General features: G+C 37.0%; 1 protein-coding gene and 1 long non-coding RNA gene across 5 annotated transcripts in view; one reads left to right on the top strand and one right to left on the bottom strand.

The window, feature by feature from the left end:
- The window catches only part of LOC144237683 (uncharacterized), a 17090-nt gene extending 2223 nt beyond the window's left edge, over positions 1–14867 (bottom strand). Inside the window, exons 1-3 of one of the 2 annotated variants that reach the window (XR_013336926.1) lie at positions 14707–14867; positions 11401–11492; positions 9562–9701 (exon numbers count right to left, since the gene is read on the bottom strand). This is a non-coding gene — a long non-coding RNA (uncharacterized LOC144237683). The remainder of the gene's footprint in view (positions 1–9561; positions 9702–11400; positions 11493–14706) is intronic. The other variant, XR_013336924.1, reaches the window with a different exon arrangement.
- UNC80 (unc-80 subunit of NALCN channel complex) overlaps positions 1–15027 on the top strand; it is a 225310-nt gene that overhangs the window by 2462 nt on the left and 207821 nt on the right. For all 3 annotated transcript variants that reach the window (XM_077771360.1, XM_077771350.1, XM_077771356.1), the window contains exons 3-5: positions 1536–1692; positions 2648–2949; positions 12036–12159. In XM_077771360.1, coding sequence (XP_077627486.1) covers positions 1536–1692; positions 2648–2949; positions 12036–12159 — 583 coding nt within the window. The remainder of the gene's footprint in view (positions 1–1535; positions 1693–2647; positions 2950–12035; positions 12160–15027) is intronic.

Here is a 15027-nt window from a genome sequence, read left to right as displayed (position 1 = left end):
TTTCCTAAGGGCCTTTTAATGGAATTTCTTGTTGTGCTTAGCTCAAGTCAGAGTAATTTGACACTTCAAAAACCTCTGGGCCTTCTATAAATCATGCTTACAATTATACTAACTTAAAATAATTCTGACTTTTTCCTGTTCCTGGCAAAGATATGTCTGACATTTTTAATATAGTCACTCAATATAAAATAACTAAGTCACATAAATAGGGAAACAAAAATATAGAAAATAATTTTAAGGGTTTGAAAAATAATAAAACGTTATATTAGTAACATTTAAGAAGAAAATGACATTAAGTACCCAGAGTTATCTGTTATTATCTAATTCATCCTCTAATATGTTTTCAACAAGACTGCATAAATTCCTTATAACCTTTTAATGCCCAACATACTCACCCTTTACATGATGAATGCTTAGATACCTGAGGGCTGAAGAATTTAAAAGCATTTGGATCTGTCTTTATTTAGTTAAAAAGAAAAAAAGACTGTATCTCTGTTTTTACCCCATATCAAATCCTCAGCATAACTTTTGTTATGAGGGTAAATTTCTTATTTTCCTTTTTTGAGTCAAAAAGTAATTAGATTTCTTTGGAGAATCTCTGTATTAAGTAGCGTCTTTTGCTCTGATATCCTAATAATATCAATAATACAGCTTGAATACTTAGAACTTGTATTATGATCACTCTAGACCACACCTCCACAATCTTCTTGGTCACTTGTGGCATCAAGCAGCAATCAGGTTAAGTTCTTACAAGACAAATATTTATTAAATTTATTTTAATATTTGGTAGCTATACCTCCCCTAACACCTTATAGTGATACCCTCCTCATCCAAACAACAACAACAACAGACACTGAGTAGGTCACATTTCTGGGAAGCTTCACTCCCTGAACAAGACAGGAGATTTAATAAATGAGCAAAGCTTATGGCTTGTTTCCATTCTTTCTTTTCTCCCTCCCTTTCTTTCTTTATTCAACAGATATGTTAGGTATTTTTATGGTGACAGGCATTAGATAAGGATGTCTTGTCCCGGGTTGTTGCTACGGCCATGGAATAATTCAGAGACCCCAAAGTCAGATTTCTTGAAAGAATTGTATCTTATTTAACACTTGTTGAAAATTGACCTAAATTCGGTCCTCAAACACTTTCATAAAAGCCATTTTACTTTGTTCTTCAGTTGTCACAGACCCTTTGGATGCCTCAGCAAAATTTTATAAAATATTACATCCAAGAACTCATGACTGAAATGTGTTGTTGTGCTTTTTTTTTTTTTAAAGAGGAAGCTTATTTAGGTGGAAATAAAAATCATTTAATAATTCAAATCGTGTATTTTAAATCAAACGCCTAAAATGGGTAAAAAGAAATTCTCACTGACCCATTATATGTCAACATATACAATGAAATGCAGTGGGAGTGCCCTCGAAAATATCTCCTCCACCCATTTGCATCTTGTAATACCTTGGTGTCCATTTTCTCGTCAATCAATATCTCTAATTCCTTATTTTACGTTTTTTCTTCTTTTTTGGTATCTACAGTCCTTTGAACGAGTGTTGGTAGAAAACAAATTGCATGGCCTTTCTCCAGCCCTCTCTGAAGCCATCCAGAGCATTTCCAGGTGGGAGCTGGTACAAGCTGCTTTGCCTCACGTCCTCCACTGCACGGCAACCCTGCTTTCCAACAGGAACAAGTTAGGTTGGTTCTTCTGCATTACTTCTTCATGGCGTGTGGCCGACTACCCGCATGGTAACAACATTTACTGGCTACTCACTGTTTTCCTAGGCACTGTGCACACACGGTCTCATTTAATCCTCACAAAAGCCCCCTCCCTTTGATACCACTATGATCTCCATCTTACCAAGGAAAGAACTGTTTCTTTTGTTTCAAGCAAGATGTGAATATATTTTCCTTTTATAAATTTTTTTAATGTTTTATTTATTTCTAGGAGAGAGAGAGAGAGAGACAGCATGAGCAGGGGAGGGTCAGAGAGAGAGGGAGTCACAGACTGAAACAGGCTCCAGGCTCTGAGCTGGCAGTCAGCACAGAGCCCGATGTGGGGCTCGAACCCACGAACCGCGAGATCATGACCTAAGCGAAAGTCGGACGCTTAACCGACTAAGCCACCCAGGCATCCCTATATTTTCCTTTTAAACATTAGAAGATTATAGGGAAGCCAAAGACTGCCACCCATCCAAGATGAGTCCCAATCAGATGTGTCTCCTTTGCCCTCTCAACTGCCAAAGCGACCCCTTGCACTTTGTAGTACTGAGTGTATGTGCCTGCATGTGCATAAAGATTCTTCCCCTTTTTTAGATTATTTTACAGATTGCTTTTATCACATGGTAACATGTCCTAACATCCACCCAATGTTTGCATACACTCTCTACATGCTATTTTCCATATATATATATTTGACTAAAGACATGTGATGCCCCTATGGCAGTATGTTATTCTACAGAGATTTTAACCAGTTAGAAAGCCCCAAAACAAGAATGAGCCCCAAAACAAGACATGCAGAGAAATGCCAGTGTCTCCCAGGAAATCAAACCACAGAGCAAAGCAAGAATGTTCTTCCCAGACCAAAAGTGGATATCTATTGTTCTGGTAGCAGAGTTGGCCTTAACCTGGCTCTGTGGTTGTCCCCATGCAGGCCACCAGGATAAACTGGGTGTTGCTGAGACGAAGCTCCTTCACACCCTGCACTGGATGCTCCTGGAGGCCCCTCAGGACTGCAACAGCGAGCGGTTTGGGGGCACAGACCGTGGCTCCAGCTGGGGTGGCAGCAGCAGTGCTTTCATCCACCAGGTAGAAAATCAGGGTTCCCCGGGGCAGCCTTGCCAAAGCAGCTCCAATGCTGAAGAAGAGAGTAACCGAAGGAAGATCTTCCAGAACTCCATGGCTACTGTGGAGCTCTTTGTGTTTCTGTTTGCTCCTCTGGTACACAGGATCAAGGTAAGCAGAGGGCTAGTATGAGGCTGAGGGTGGATAGATGTGAGGTGGGCTTCAAATGATACTTCCGTATTTCCGTATTTGGTTGACCGGGTCTTGGTACGATGTCATAGCAAGCCAAGACATGGAGAGTTTTGTTTTCATATTAAACCACTGAGCATAATTTCAAAAACAATTCTTTGCATATCGTTTATCTACTTAAAAATCTTCAGTGGTTCTTCTTCTGCCCCAAGATAACATCCAAATATTAAACATGGCATATCAAGTTAAGCATGATCCAAGGCTTAAGTATATCTTTTAATTTGTCATTTGCTAGTCCCTACTGGTATCATCATGACCCAGCTCTGGGAGCCATTGCCTGAATATGCCCTTGCTGTTCACTCTGCTCTCTTTCCTTCCTCTGTTCTTCTCATGATTCCTCAAATCTATAGCAGAAGTTTTAAATGTTTTGTATACTGTGGATTTTTGGACAATGTGATACAAGCTGAGAATTGCTTTTCAAGATATTTCTTAATGCATAAAACACAAAAGACAGGATTACATGGAAACCAATTTTATTAAAAACACAATTATATACAAGTACCCTTTGGATCTGAAAAAGATTATCATTTGAAATTACTATGCCACCACTCTCTAGCTGTATGATCTTGGTGGTATTGTTTAACCTCTCGGATCCTCCATTGCATACAATTGTGGCTATCTCAAACACAAGGTAAATATATGTGTTCCAACACAAGGAGAGAAATCATGATCTATTTGCTATTCCTGTGAATGAAAAAATTACAGCATTCCATCTGAGTGCCAAGTTAAGAGTTAAGACATTAATATACTCAAATGTTCTTTGATAGAATATTAGGATTCTGATGAATGGATGTTTCACGTTGTGTGTGTGTGTGTGCACATGTGTGTGTGCATGTGTGTGCACATATATGTAGGTGGTTGTGAGACCATTAACAATCACTATAAGGAGAATGAACTAGTGAGTCTTCACTCAGTTTTAGTTAAAACACACTTTAACTTGATTCTGTCCAATTGCTGCTAGGAATAGAATTGAAATTACCTGTAACTTCCCCACATGCTTTGCATGCACTGGCCACATTGCCCATGAAACATACTAAAAATTTTAAATGTTGTAAAATCTGATTAAATTGCTACTTTAAAAACTTTGACTTTCCATTTTAAAAAGTCTTTTATGATGGTTACACTTACTAAAATGCATTACTTTAATTGAGACCATCATCTGGCTTATGAGACCTGCAGGTCTAAGCCCTTGCCCTCCTTCTCAGCCTCATCTCCCTCCATGTCACTAGCCTTTCTCTCATTAACTAACCTCCAAGGTCTCTTGGAGAGAACCCCCTCCTGCCCTAAATTTTCATATGGCTATGTCCTTCTTATCAATTTACTCACAACTCAAATGTCATCACTTCAGAGAAAATTTTCCTGACTATTTTAGTGTTACTAGCACATGACTATATTTACCCTCTTAGTACTTATCAGTACCTGAAATTATTTTCTGTGGTTGTTTTTATGTTTCTTGCCTATCACCCTCCTAGAACAGAGTTCTTGAGCAAAGGGACGCTGCTTATTCAGGTCGCACTGTATTTTCAGTGTCTAGAATAGTATCTGGCAAAAATGAGGTACCAAATAAATATTTAATAACAGACTCACCGAGTAAACCCAAGTTATTATCACCTTAGATGATCCAGGTGCTAAGAGTAGCAATTGTACATAGGTACATAGCTCTTAAAATGGATAGGACAGGAAAGAAGGGGTCTTTAAAAAATGATTGCCCATAGTGATGACTATGGTGGAGAAATATCCTCTGGACTGAAAAATGTGAAAATATATAAGTGACAGGAATGGCTGTAATTTTATCTGAAGATACAACTGAGAGTCCAAGTTTGGGAAACAGGCCTACATTTAAATCCAGTGCTTGTTGCTTCCTACTATTAGTTTCCTTAAGCCTCTGTCTTCCCAAGTATAAGAATAGTTATACTATTGGGTATAAGAATAGTTTTATGAGGCCTTGTGGTTAAACGTGCAATGGTGAGCCACATTACACATAACAAGGCATTAACAAATGTTTAGTTGCTTTTAGTGCTGGTGTTTTATTGCTATTAGTATTTCGTATTCTTAGTAGAAAGGGAGCCAGATCCTCTTTCACGGGACACTTCCAGATAGTTTATGGCTCAAAACCCTCAAGTTTTACTTCTGGCCTGGAGTATTTATAAGGAAGTAATTGGAGCATTTATAAGGGAATAAGACAGTGCATATAAAATACCATACAATGATTAAATCATAATAAACTGTTATTATTAGCTGTCATTACTAGCATATTATTATTTCATCATTTTATTATTGCCATGAAGGAAATATTGTTCCAGATGCTATAGGGAATAAAAAATATTAATGAGTCAATAAATTTATCCATAAGGCCTTTTCCTTCTGAGTGAGGTGTTTGCTTTTTAAAATGTATTTAGAAGTGTACAGTCCCTGGATCAGGATTTCCCAGCCTGGCCCTGTTAGCATTTGGTGCCAGATAATTCTTTCCTGTGAGGCATTATCCTGTGAAGTGTGTAGGTTATCAGTAGCATTTCTGACCCCAGGTCACAAGATGCCAGTATCATCTCCTCCTTCTGAGTTGTGGCAGCCACAAATGAGTCCATACGTTGCCGAGTGTCCCCAGTGGGTAGGCAGGGGGTGGGAATTGCCCCTCATTGAGAATCACTGTCTTAGGTCTTTCATTTGCCTACTGGTTATCAGATCCTGTCTCTCCCTACTTTCCTATCCATTCTACACCCATGTGAACTACTCCTCACCAGCACCATTAATGCCCCCTTTTTCCTATCCTTCCATTGCATTTGCCTTTTAAAATTCCAACACCAGGTCATGCCTAAAATCCACTTTTTCTATCCCTGCCCCCAGATACCTGCATGCCTTTGGGGGGAAACCACACAACCATCCAGACTGGTGTTTCTACAAAGTTGTAGTCCTCAGCCCCTGTATGCTGCCCCACATCTCAGGTCTTCTCTTGACTTTACTCCCTCAAGTAGCCAGTCAGCACTTCTAAAGATGGTGTTGTAGGTTGAGGCTCTTATAGGACATGGTGCTACAGGAAGTGTGGGAGGCTGAAATCCAGTTGAGGCCACTTTCTAACTTGTTTGCAGTCTTCTGGCTTGTCTCATAAATCCAACTTCAACACTAAAGTGATCTATGTAGATCTGACCAAATCACCAACATGCTTAATTTGTTAATTTCCTACGACCAGTGAAATTCCAGCTCTTTAGTCTGGTAACTGGGCCCTCCATAACCTGCATGGATACTTCTCCTGTCAATGAGCTCCAAGTTCTTGGACTCTTCCCAAGAACATAACATGCTTTTTTCCAGGCCTATTCTCATGCTGGTTCTGCACTCTAGAATGTTCTCATGCCCTGCTCTTCTGCCTAGAAAACTCCTACTTAACCTTCACAATTTCATTTAAGATCCATCCCTCTCTTCCTCTATCTTTATAATATTTTAGACAGATTTTTATTGTTATTTTTAGTTTAGTATCATTATTTCTTTATGGGTCAATCTCTCCCATTAGAATCTCAATGGTTTGAGGGTGGGGAGATATCACTGTACTCTGAAGAGCTAACATAATATCTCAATTTTGTAGGTATCCAATCAATATTTTTTGACTGTATTAATTCATTAATTAGCAAATAAATCTAATATAAATGATTCATCCTTTTGTAAGACAGTGTATAATTAATTCAATGCACATTTTTTCTATTAATTTATTTTAATTCTAGTATGGTTAACATACATTGTTATATAGGCTTCAGGTATACAATATAATGATTCAACAATTCCATACATCACCCAATACTCATCACAACAAGTGCACTCCTTAATCTCCATCACCTATTTCACCTATCCACCCACCCACCTTCCCTCTGGTAACCATCAGTTTGTTCTCTACAGTTGAGAGTCTGTTTCATGGTTCGTCTCTTTTTTTTCCGTTGGTCATTTGTTTTGTTTCTTAAATTCCACATATGAGTGAAATCATATGGCATTTGTCTTTCTTTGACTTATTTCACTTAGCATTATATTCTCTAGCTCCGTCCATGTCATAGCTAAGGCAAGATTTTATTCTTTTATAAAGCTGAATAATATTCCATTATATATATCACATCTTCTTTATCCCTTCATCTGTTGATGGACCTTGGGCTGCTTCCATAATCTGGCTATTGTAAATATTGTAAATAATGCTGCAAAAATATATGAATGCATGTGTCCCTTTGAATTAATATTTTGCACCTTTGGGGTAAATACCCAGTAGTGTGACTGCTGGATCACAAGGTAATTCTATTTTAACTTCTTGAGCAATGCCCATACTGTTTTCCACAGTGGCTGCACCAGTTTGCATATTTGCCAATAGTGTAAAAAGGTTCCTTTTCATCCTCATCCTCTCCAGCAACCATTTCTTGTGTTTTTCATTTTAACTATTCTGGCAAGTGTGAGGTGGTATCTCATTGTAGTTTTGATTTGCATTTCTCTGATGATGAGTGATGTTGAGCATCTTTTCAAGTGTCGCCCATTTGGATGTCTTTGGAGAAGTGTCTGTTTATGTCTTCTGCCTACTTTTTAATTAGATTGCTTATTTTACGGGCGTTGAGTTTAATAAGTTCTTTATATATTTTGGACACTAGCCCTTTATTGGATATGTCATTTGTGAATATCTTCTCCCATTCAGTAGGTTGCCTTTTAGTTTTGTTGGTTGTTTCCTTCACTGTGTGTAAGCTTCTTATTTTTTGTATAAGCTTCTTCTTTTGATATAGCCCCAACAGTTTGTTTTTGCTTTTATTTCCATTGCCTCAGGAGACATATCTAGAAAAATGTTGCTATGCCTGATGTCAGAGAAACTGCTGCCTATGCTCTCTTCTAGGACTTTTAATGTTTCATATCCTTAATCCATTTTGGCCATTAATCCATTTTGAGTTTGTTTTTGTGTATAATGTAAGAAAGTGGTCCAGTTTCATTCTTTTGCATTCAGCTGTCCAGTTTTCCAAACACCATTTGTTGAAGAGACTGTCTTCTTCCCATTGCATATTCTTTCCTCCTTTATCAAAGATTAATTGACCATATAATTGTGGATTCATTTCTGAGGTTTCTATAATGTTCCACTGATATATGTCTCTATTTTTGTGCCAGTACCATACTGTTTTGAATACTATAGCGTTGTAGCATAACTTAAAGTCTGGAATTGTGATGCCTCCAATTTTGTTTTTCTTTTTCAAAATTGCTTCGGCTATTCAGTGTCTTCTGTGGTCCCACACAAATTTTAGGACCAATTTTGTTTGTTCCAGTTCTGTGAAAAATGCTGTTGGTATTTTGTAGAGAGTGCATCAAATGTGTAGATTGCTTTGGGTAATATGGACATTTTTAACAATATTTGTTCTTCCAATCTATAAGCATGGAATGTCTTTCCGTTTTTTTATATCACCTTCAATTTCTTCCATCAGTGTTTTATACTTTTCAGAGTACAGGTTTTTCACCTCTTTGGTTAAGTTTATTCTGAGATACTTTATTATTTTAGGTACAATTATAAATGAGATTGTTTTTTTAACTTTCTGCTGCTTCATTTCCAGTATGTAGAAAAATGCAACAGATTTCTGTACATTGATTCTATAATTTTAATTTATAATTGCCTCAAATATGTTACATGAAACCAATAATCTAAAAGTTCTGTCAAATGTATTATTTTCAACTAAATTTAATTTCATTAGTGAAAAATGCTGAGTATTTATTACAACTAAGGAATTTAAATGGGATGTCATGATTTGATCATATTCACTTATTCCTCCAATAAATATTTATTGAGTGTCTTCTCTATGAAAGGCACTCTTCAGAGTGCTTTATTCAGCAGTGAATAAAACAAAATCCAAGCCCTCAAGGAAGTTTTTATAAAATCTGTATGTATGAAGTAAACAACATTAAAATGAAATTTAAAATAAGAATACTTTTTAAATTCGATTTTTCTAAACTACTATTAAGCATATTTAGAATAGTTTCATGCCATCATGGAAACAGGCCTTCAGTGAAAGCAAGAAATGCATCTGAAATGTAGGGATATTGTCTCTGCCAGTGTTATGTCTTCTGGTTTTTCTAAGGACCTTACTTGACCACCTGTCCCACAGCGTTTGAATGATACTGTCTTTTCCAGCTATCAACTTGCTGGCCATATGTGCATACACAGCATTCTATGACCCACTAGTGGGGACTCCAGAAGAAAAAATTAGAGTCCCAGGATTTATGCATTCAGCCAATTTAAAAGGACTCACAAAGGAACATGACAACATAAAAGGAGGCCATACATTTTGCAAGTTTTCAAGTCTGAAGAATGATTAGTTTAATTGGTGCTATTTTCGGAATGTAAACTATACTCCATTAATCAACAAGTATAAATTGATGCTCAAGGAGAATACACAGAAGGAGATCTCAATTTGTCTCCATAAATATATAATCTAGTTGGATATATATCAAATAAAACAAAATAATGACAGTAACCATCAGTGAGTGGATCAACTGAGCCAGTGTTAAAAGCCGGGGGTTCAGTATAAGAGGGCTTACCTTCTGATGTGTGTCCACAGGAGTTTTATTTGTGCCAAGACTACTTATCAGGAACATAGAAAAGGACGGAGTTCCAAAGCTATGAAATTCTCGAAACCAGGTCAATTGAGATTTGGCTTCCTGCATTTCTGGAGACAGATCTGATAAGTTTTGCTTACTGTTAATCCCCTGCTTGCTGGGTCTAACACCACATATAATACTAGGTTCCCATAACTTCAGACGTGCCTGTCAAGCTGCTTCCTCAATATCTCTAGTTGAGTGTCTAACAGGCATCTCAAACTTAACATGTCTGAAACTAGGCTCCTGATATCCCCCAACCTGCTCCTTCTTCATCTTGCCTATCTTTGTCAAAGCCAAAAATCTTTGACACCCCTTTCTCTCACCCTCCACTTCCAGTCAGTTCTGTAGACTGTATCTTCAAAATGTATCTAGAATCTACTACCACTTCTCATTTTGCCCTCTACTAACACCCTTCTCTAATCATCTTTCACCTAGATGATAATAATGGCTTCCTAAATAGACTCTCTTTCCACCCCTACTCTTTCTCAAACTATTCTTAATAGCCTCAGTAAGCCAATGAAATGTACATCCAGTAATGTCATACCACTACTGAGAACCCTCAGTGGCTCCCATCTTACTCAGTAACTGCTGAAGCTCTTACTATGACCTATCAGGCCCTGTATTATTTGGAACTCAATAACTTCTTTGACCTTATTTTTTTTCTTTTACTCTTCTGCCATCAACCTGACTCCAGAAACAGTCTCCTGGATGTTTCTAGACACACAAGGCATATGTAGGACCTTTGCACTTGCTGATTCCTTCACATGGAATGTTTTTCCTGAAAATATCTACTTGGCTGCTCCTTCATTCCATTTAGATCCTTTTACTCAAAGCCACTTTCACAATAAGGGCTTCCCTGGCCATGCTGTCTAAAATATCAACACCTTGCCTGACACATCCCTTTGCCTGTTTTTCCTCTCTTTTGTAGCAGGAGAGCAGGGACTTTTGTGTGCTTTGTTCACTATTCTAGCCCAGAACCTAGAATAGTAGTAAGTATGCAGTAGGTGGTCTACAAATATTTATAGAATGAATGTTGACTGAATTTGACCAATGCTGTATGTGCTTTCCTAATACCTTCACAGGGAGTCCTAGATGTTTTCCCATCGTGGGCACTGTTGTAGTGCCAGGATCCTAGCCTATAGCTTACAGAAGAGGCTGCTCTGTATATATGTGTGGATATCATCAGCCCTTCTAGCCAAAGTTTCCTTTGACATTGAGCCATGTTGATTCACCATTTGCAGGATCACTTTTCTTATTTTTTTTTTTTCCAATTTCTTCCTACAGCTTAGCCTTCTAGATCAATGGTCTTCAACCATGGCTACACATGAAAGTCAGCATGGAACTGAGTGATTCTAATTTAATTGGTTTGGGCAGGGGAGGAAGTAACATCTGGGCCTCCAAAGTTGCCTAGGTGATTATAATATGCAAGCGAGGGTTGCACACCACTGCCCCATGTGAGTTCCTGGGTTTTGGTTGTGTTCGTTAATCTGCAATAACATTCTCTGCTTCCACCTCTACATTTTTTTGAGAGACTGGGTTGTCAATTTATTTTTTTCAGTATTTATTTTAATTCCCATCAGTGGCTGAGCTGTTTAAAATGTAATCTCAGAATGTCATATATTTGTACTTACACAATATGAGATAGTATTTTAAATATCTCAGCCTCTCAAAATGATGTAATGATGAAGCAGAAAATGTGCTCCCTAGAAAATACCTTAAATTGTAGATAAATGGAATGATTATGAATTGTAACATCAGTGCAACTTAGCAAGTACTTACCGAGTTCCTATTGTGCACCCAATTTCTAATGCTGTATTGAGCCCTGTGATGATGCCAAGTGCTGTCGAAGGGTGAAGATATCTGATAGACTCCTGCCCTCAAGGAATTAAAGATTGTTAAGAAAGCAACATTACAAAACAATATACTAGAAGGGTCTAAATATATGTTCCTGATTCTATGAAATGCAAAAATAAGACACGGATTGGAGAATAACAAGTCAAAATAGCCAATATCTGAGAATATTGATTTAAGAGGGAGAAAGAAGGACAATTAAATAATTAAGAGGAATAACAATGATAACCACAAGAGAACTGCCAAGGCTCTTGAAATAAACAGGCCTTGATCACTGCTAACACAAAACAGTAATTTATGTTTCATGCTTTGGCCAAAGCTGCATTTTAATTATTAATTATGCCAAAAGCAGACCACGGTGGTTTCCATAATAATTGTGATGATAACTTAGGACTATTCATTTACCCTAGAAACACTCATCTGAGTGATGAAAGAAGGTCTAGAAGATCAACCCAACCTACTTTGACAATAATCTTGTGAATGATGTTAATCATTGCAATGACTGGTTTCTTCAACCAGGTTTTACAAGCCAGTTATTGGACATAGATCTTCTCTTCCCCCAGGAATCAGACCTTACATTCCGACTGGCCAGCGGTCTTGTTATATGGCAGCCCATGTGGGAGCACAGACAGCCCGAAGTCTCTGGCTTCACAGCACTGGTGAAACCCATCAGGAACATCATTACAGGTTCGTAACTTGGACACCCAGCGGGATGGTCTTAGCAGACTCCCTCATATGCAGGAGTAAGTGTGATGAAATGATTTGCCCTTAAGAAACCAAGAGGAATGAGGTACCTGGGTGGCTCAGTCAGTTAAGCAACTGATTCTAGATTTTGGCTGAGGTAATGATCTCACTGTTCATGAGTTTGAGCCCTGTGTCAGGCTCTGTGTTGACAGCATGGAGCCTGCTTGGGATTCTCTCTTTCATTCTCTCTCTGTCCCTCCCTGCATCTCTCCCTCTCTCTCAAAACAAACAAACAAACATTAAAAGAAAGAGCCCAAATATGTCCATCAAGTGATGAATGGATAAAGAAAATGTGGTGTGTGTGCGTGTGTGTGTGTGTGTGTCTGTCTGTGTGTATATAAAATGGAATATTACTTGGTGATCAAAAAGAATGAAAGCTTGTCATTTGCAACAATGTGGATGGAACTAGAGTGTATTATGCTAAGAGAAATATAAATATATGATTTTACTCATCTGTGGAATTTAAGATACAAACAGATGAACATAAGGGAAGGAAAGCAAAAATAATATAAAAACAGAGAAGGAGATAAATCATAAGAGACTCTTAAATATAGAGAACAAACTGAAGGTTGCTGGTGGGGTGTTGGGTGGAGATATAGGATAAAGAGGTAAAGAGCATTAATGGGGCCACTTGTTGGGATGAGCACTGGATATTATATGTAAGTGATGAATCACTATATTCTATTCCTGAAATTATTATTTCACTATATGTTAATTAACTTGGATTTAAATTGAAAGAAAGAAAGAAAGAAAGAAAGAAAAAGAAGGGAAAGAAAGAAAGAAAGAAAGAAAGAAAGAAAGAAAGAAAGAAAGAAAAGAAAGGGAGGAAGGGAGGAAGGAGGGAAGGAAGAAAAAGGGAAAGAAAGAATGAAAGAAAGGGAGAAAGAAGGGAAGGAAGAAAGAAATAAAGGAAAGAAGAAAGAAAGAAAAAAGCAAGGAAGGAAGAATAAAAGATAAAAGAGAGAAAGAAACCAAGAGGAAGAAAATTTCTCTAGGGAGTTATTATATAAGTGCCCTGGGCACAAGACTTATTTACGTATGAGAAACTCTAAACCAGGAGCACATGCTATTCAGTTGAGTGACTTTGGATAAGTCATTTAAATATCCTGTGCTTCAGTTTCTTCATGTGTAAAACAAGAAGTAAAATATGATATTGCTAGTACTTACAGGGTTGTTATGAAAAGTGAATTAATTATATATAAAATTGCTTAGAAGAATGTCGGGCACATAGTAAGTAAATAAGATATTATTATTGGGGTGCCTGGGTGGCTCAGTCAGTTGAGTGTCCGACTTCAGCTCAGGTCATGATCTCATAGTTCATGAGTTTAAGCCCCGTGTCAGGCTCTGAGAGCCTGGAGCCTGCTTTAGATTCTGTGTCTTGCACTTTCTCTGCCCCTTTCTCTCTCAGAAATAACCATTAAAAAATAATAAAAAGATATTATTATTATATCTTCATAATCGTTATAGTAGACAGATTAACACCTCCTTAACCATCTTGCCTTAGTGTTTATTTGCTATCAAAGTATTTCACTACAGGAATCATCTAATGAAATAATTGTTTTGGTGAATTGTAGAAAGAGCAACATTTAACAGCTTGAAAAGTGCATGGAAAGCTCAGGCTTCACTCCAGATGTATCTCTTACTATGTATGTAAACTAACCTCTCTGAGTGTTTCTAGTTCTTTAAAATGGAGATAATAATACTATCTTATATAGCCTCATAGTGTGGAATAATTAAGAACCTACATAAAGTACCCATTTTATAGTGAGTGCTTTATAAATTCCATCCTTCTATTTCCAACCAAATTTTTATCATCAATAATAACATTTAGAAAGAGATAAATTGTGTGGTAAGTCTATAGAGACATTATATGTGTGTGTGTGTATGTGTGTGTGTGTGTGTGTGATATACATCATTTGCTAACTTCAGAAGGCTTTTTTGCAGACAATGGAAGATTATGCATGTAAAAGGGCTTTGTAAGGTGAAGGAAGCCATTAATAAGTTTTTACATACATTCCCCCTGTAACATACCTTTGCAAGGTACTTAGTATGTTAAAGGATTTTCTAAATAAAAGATAAGATGCTTATAGTGACAAATCATGCTTAGTATAGTAATTCAAACAAAAGATGAAATTTTTCATATAGTAAAAGTAGACTAATTCCAGAATTAATTTGTGAACAATGCATTAACTAGTGAAATAAATTATAAATTTGAGAGTAACAGTGTGTCATAAGGTTCAAATAGGAAGGAACTAAATAAGATATCATAGCCAGAAGTCATCTACTTCAGATTCCATGGATAGAATGAGGTTAATTTCATAGAATTAAAACAATCTGAGAGTGAAGACAGATGTATAATATTAAAAACTGAAAACAATAGAAATAAGACAAAATAAAAAATATGCCACAGTAAAACAAAACTATTACTGAAAAAACTATATCCTTATGCTGATTAAGGATTTTTTCATATTTATAAGCCTTATCACTTACCTTATGAATAAGAGGTCACTTCACATTTAGGTCTCTCTCTCTCTCTCTCTCATTAATACATAAACTATCATTTAACAGATGTATTAAAACCTATTAAGAAATAGTGTCCCTCATGAATCACTGGGGCTGTTCCCTTCACCATCCCAATGTTATTATTGGGTTATTTTTTTATTTTTTATTNCCTTGTTCCTCCGTCAAGTTCCTCCTAATCCTCCTATACGTGCAAACATATGATATTTGTATTACTGGGTTATTTTAAGGGTTAAATGAGACCGTAGTCCCTTAACTATGGTTTTGGTTTCTGTAGTTTCAATTCCCCAT

Source organism: Crocuta crocuta, unplaced genomic scaffold (assembly GCF_008692635.1).
Source record: "Crocuta crocuta isolate KB4526 unplaced genomic scaffold, BGI_CrCroc_1.0 scaffold160, whole genome shotgun sequence".
Classification (NCBI taxonomy): domain Eukaryota; kingdom Metazoa; phylum Chordata; class Mammalia; order Carnivora; family Hyaenidae; genus Crocuta; species Crocuta crocuta.
This window is presented reverse-complemented; position numbering and strand designations above follow the sequence as displayed.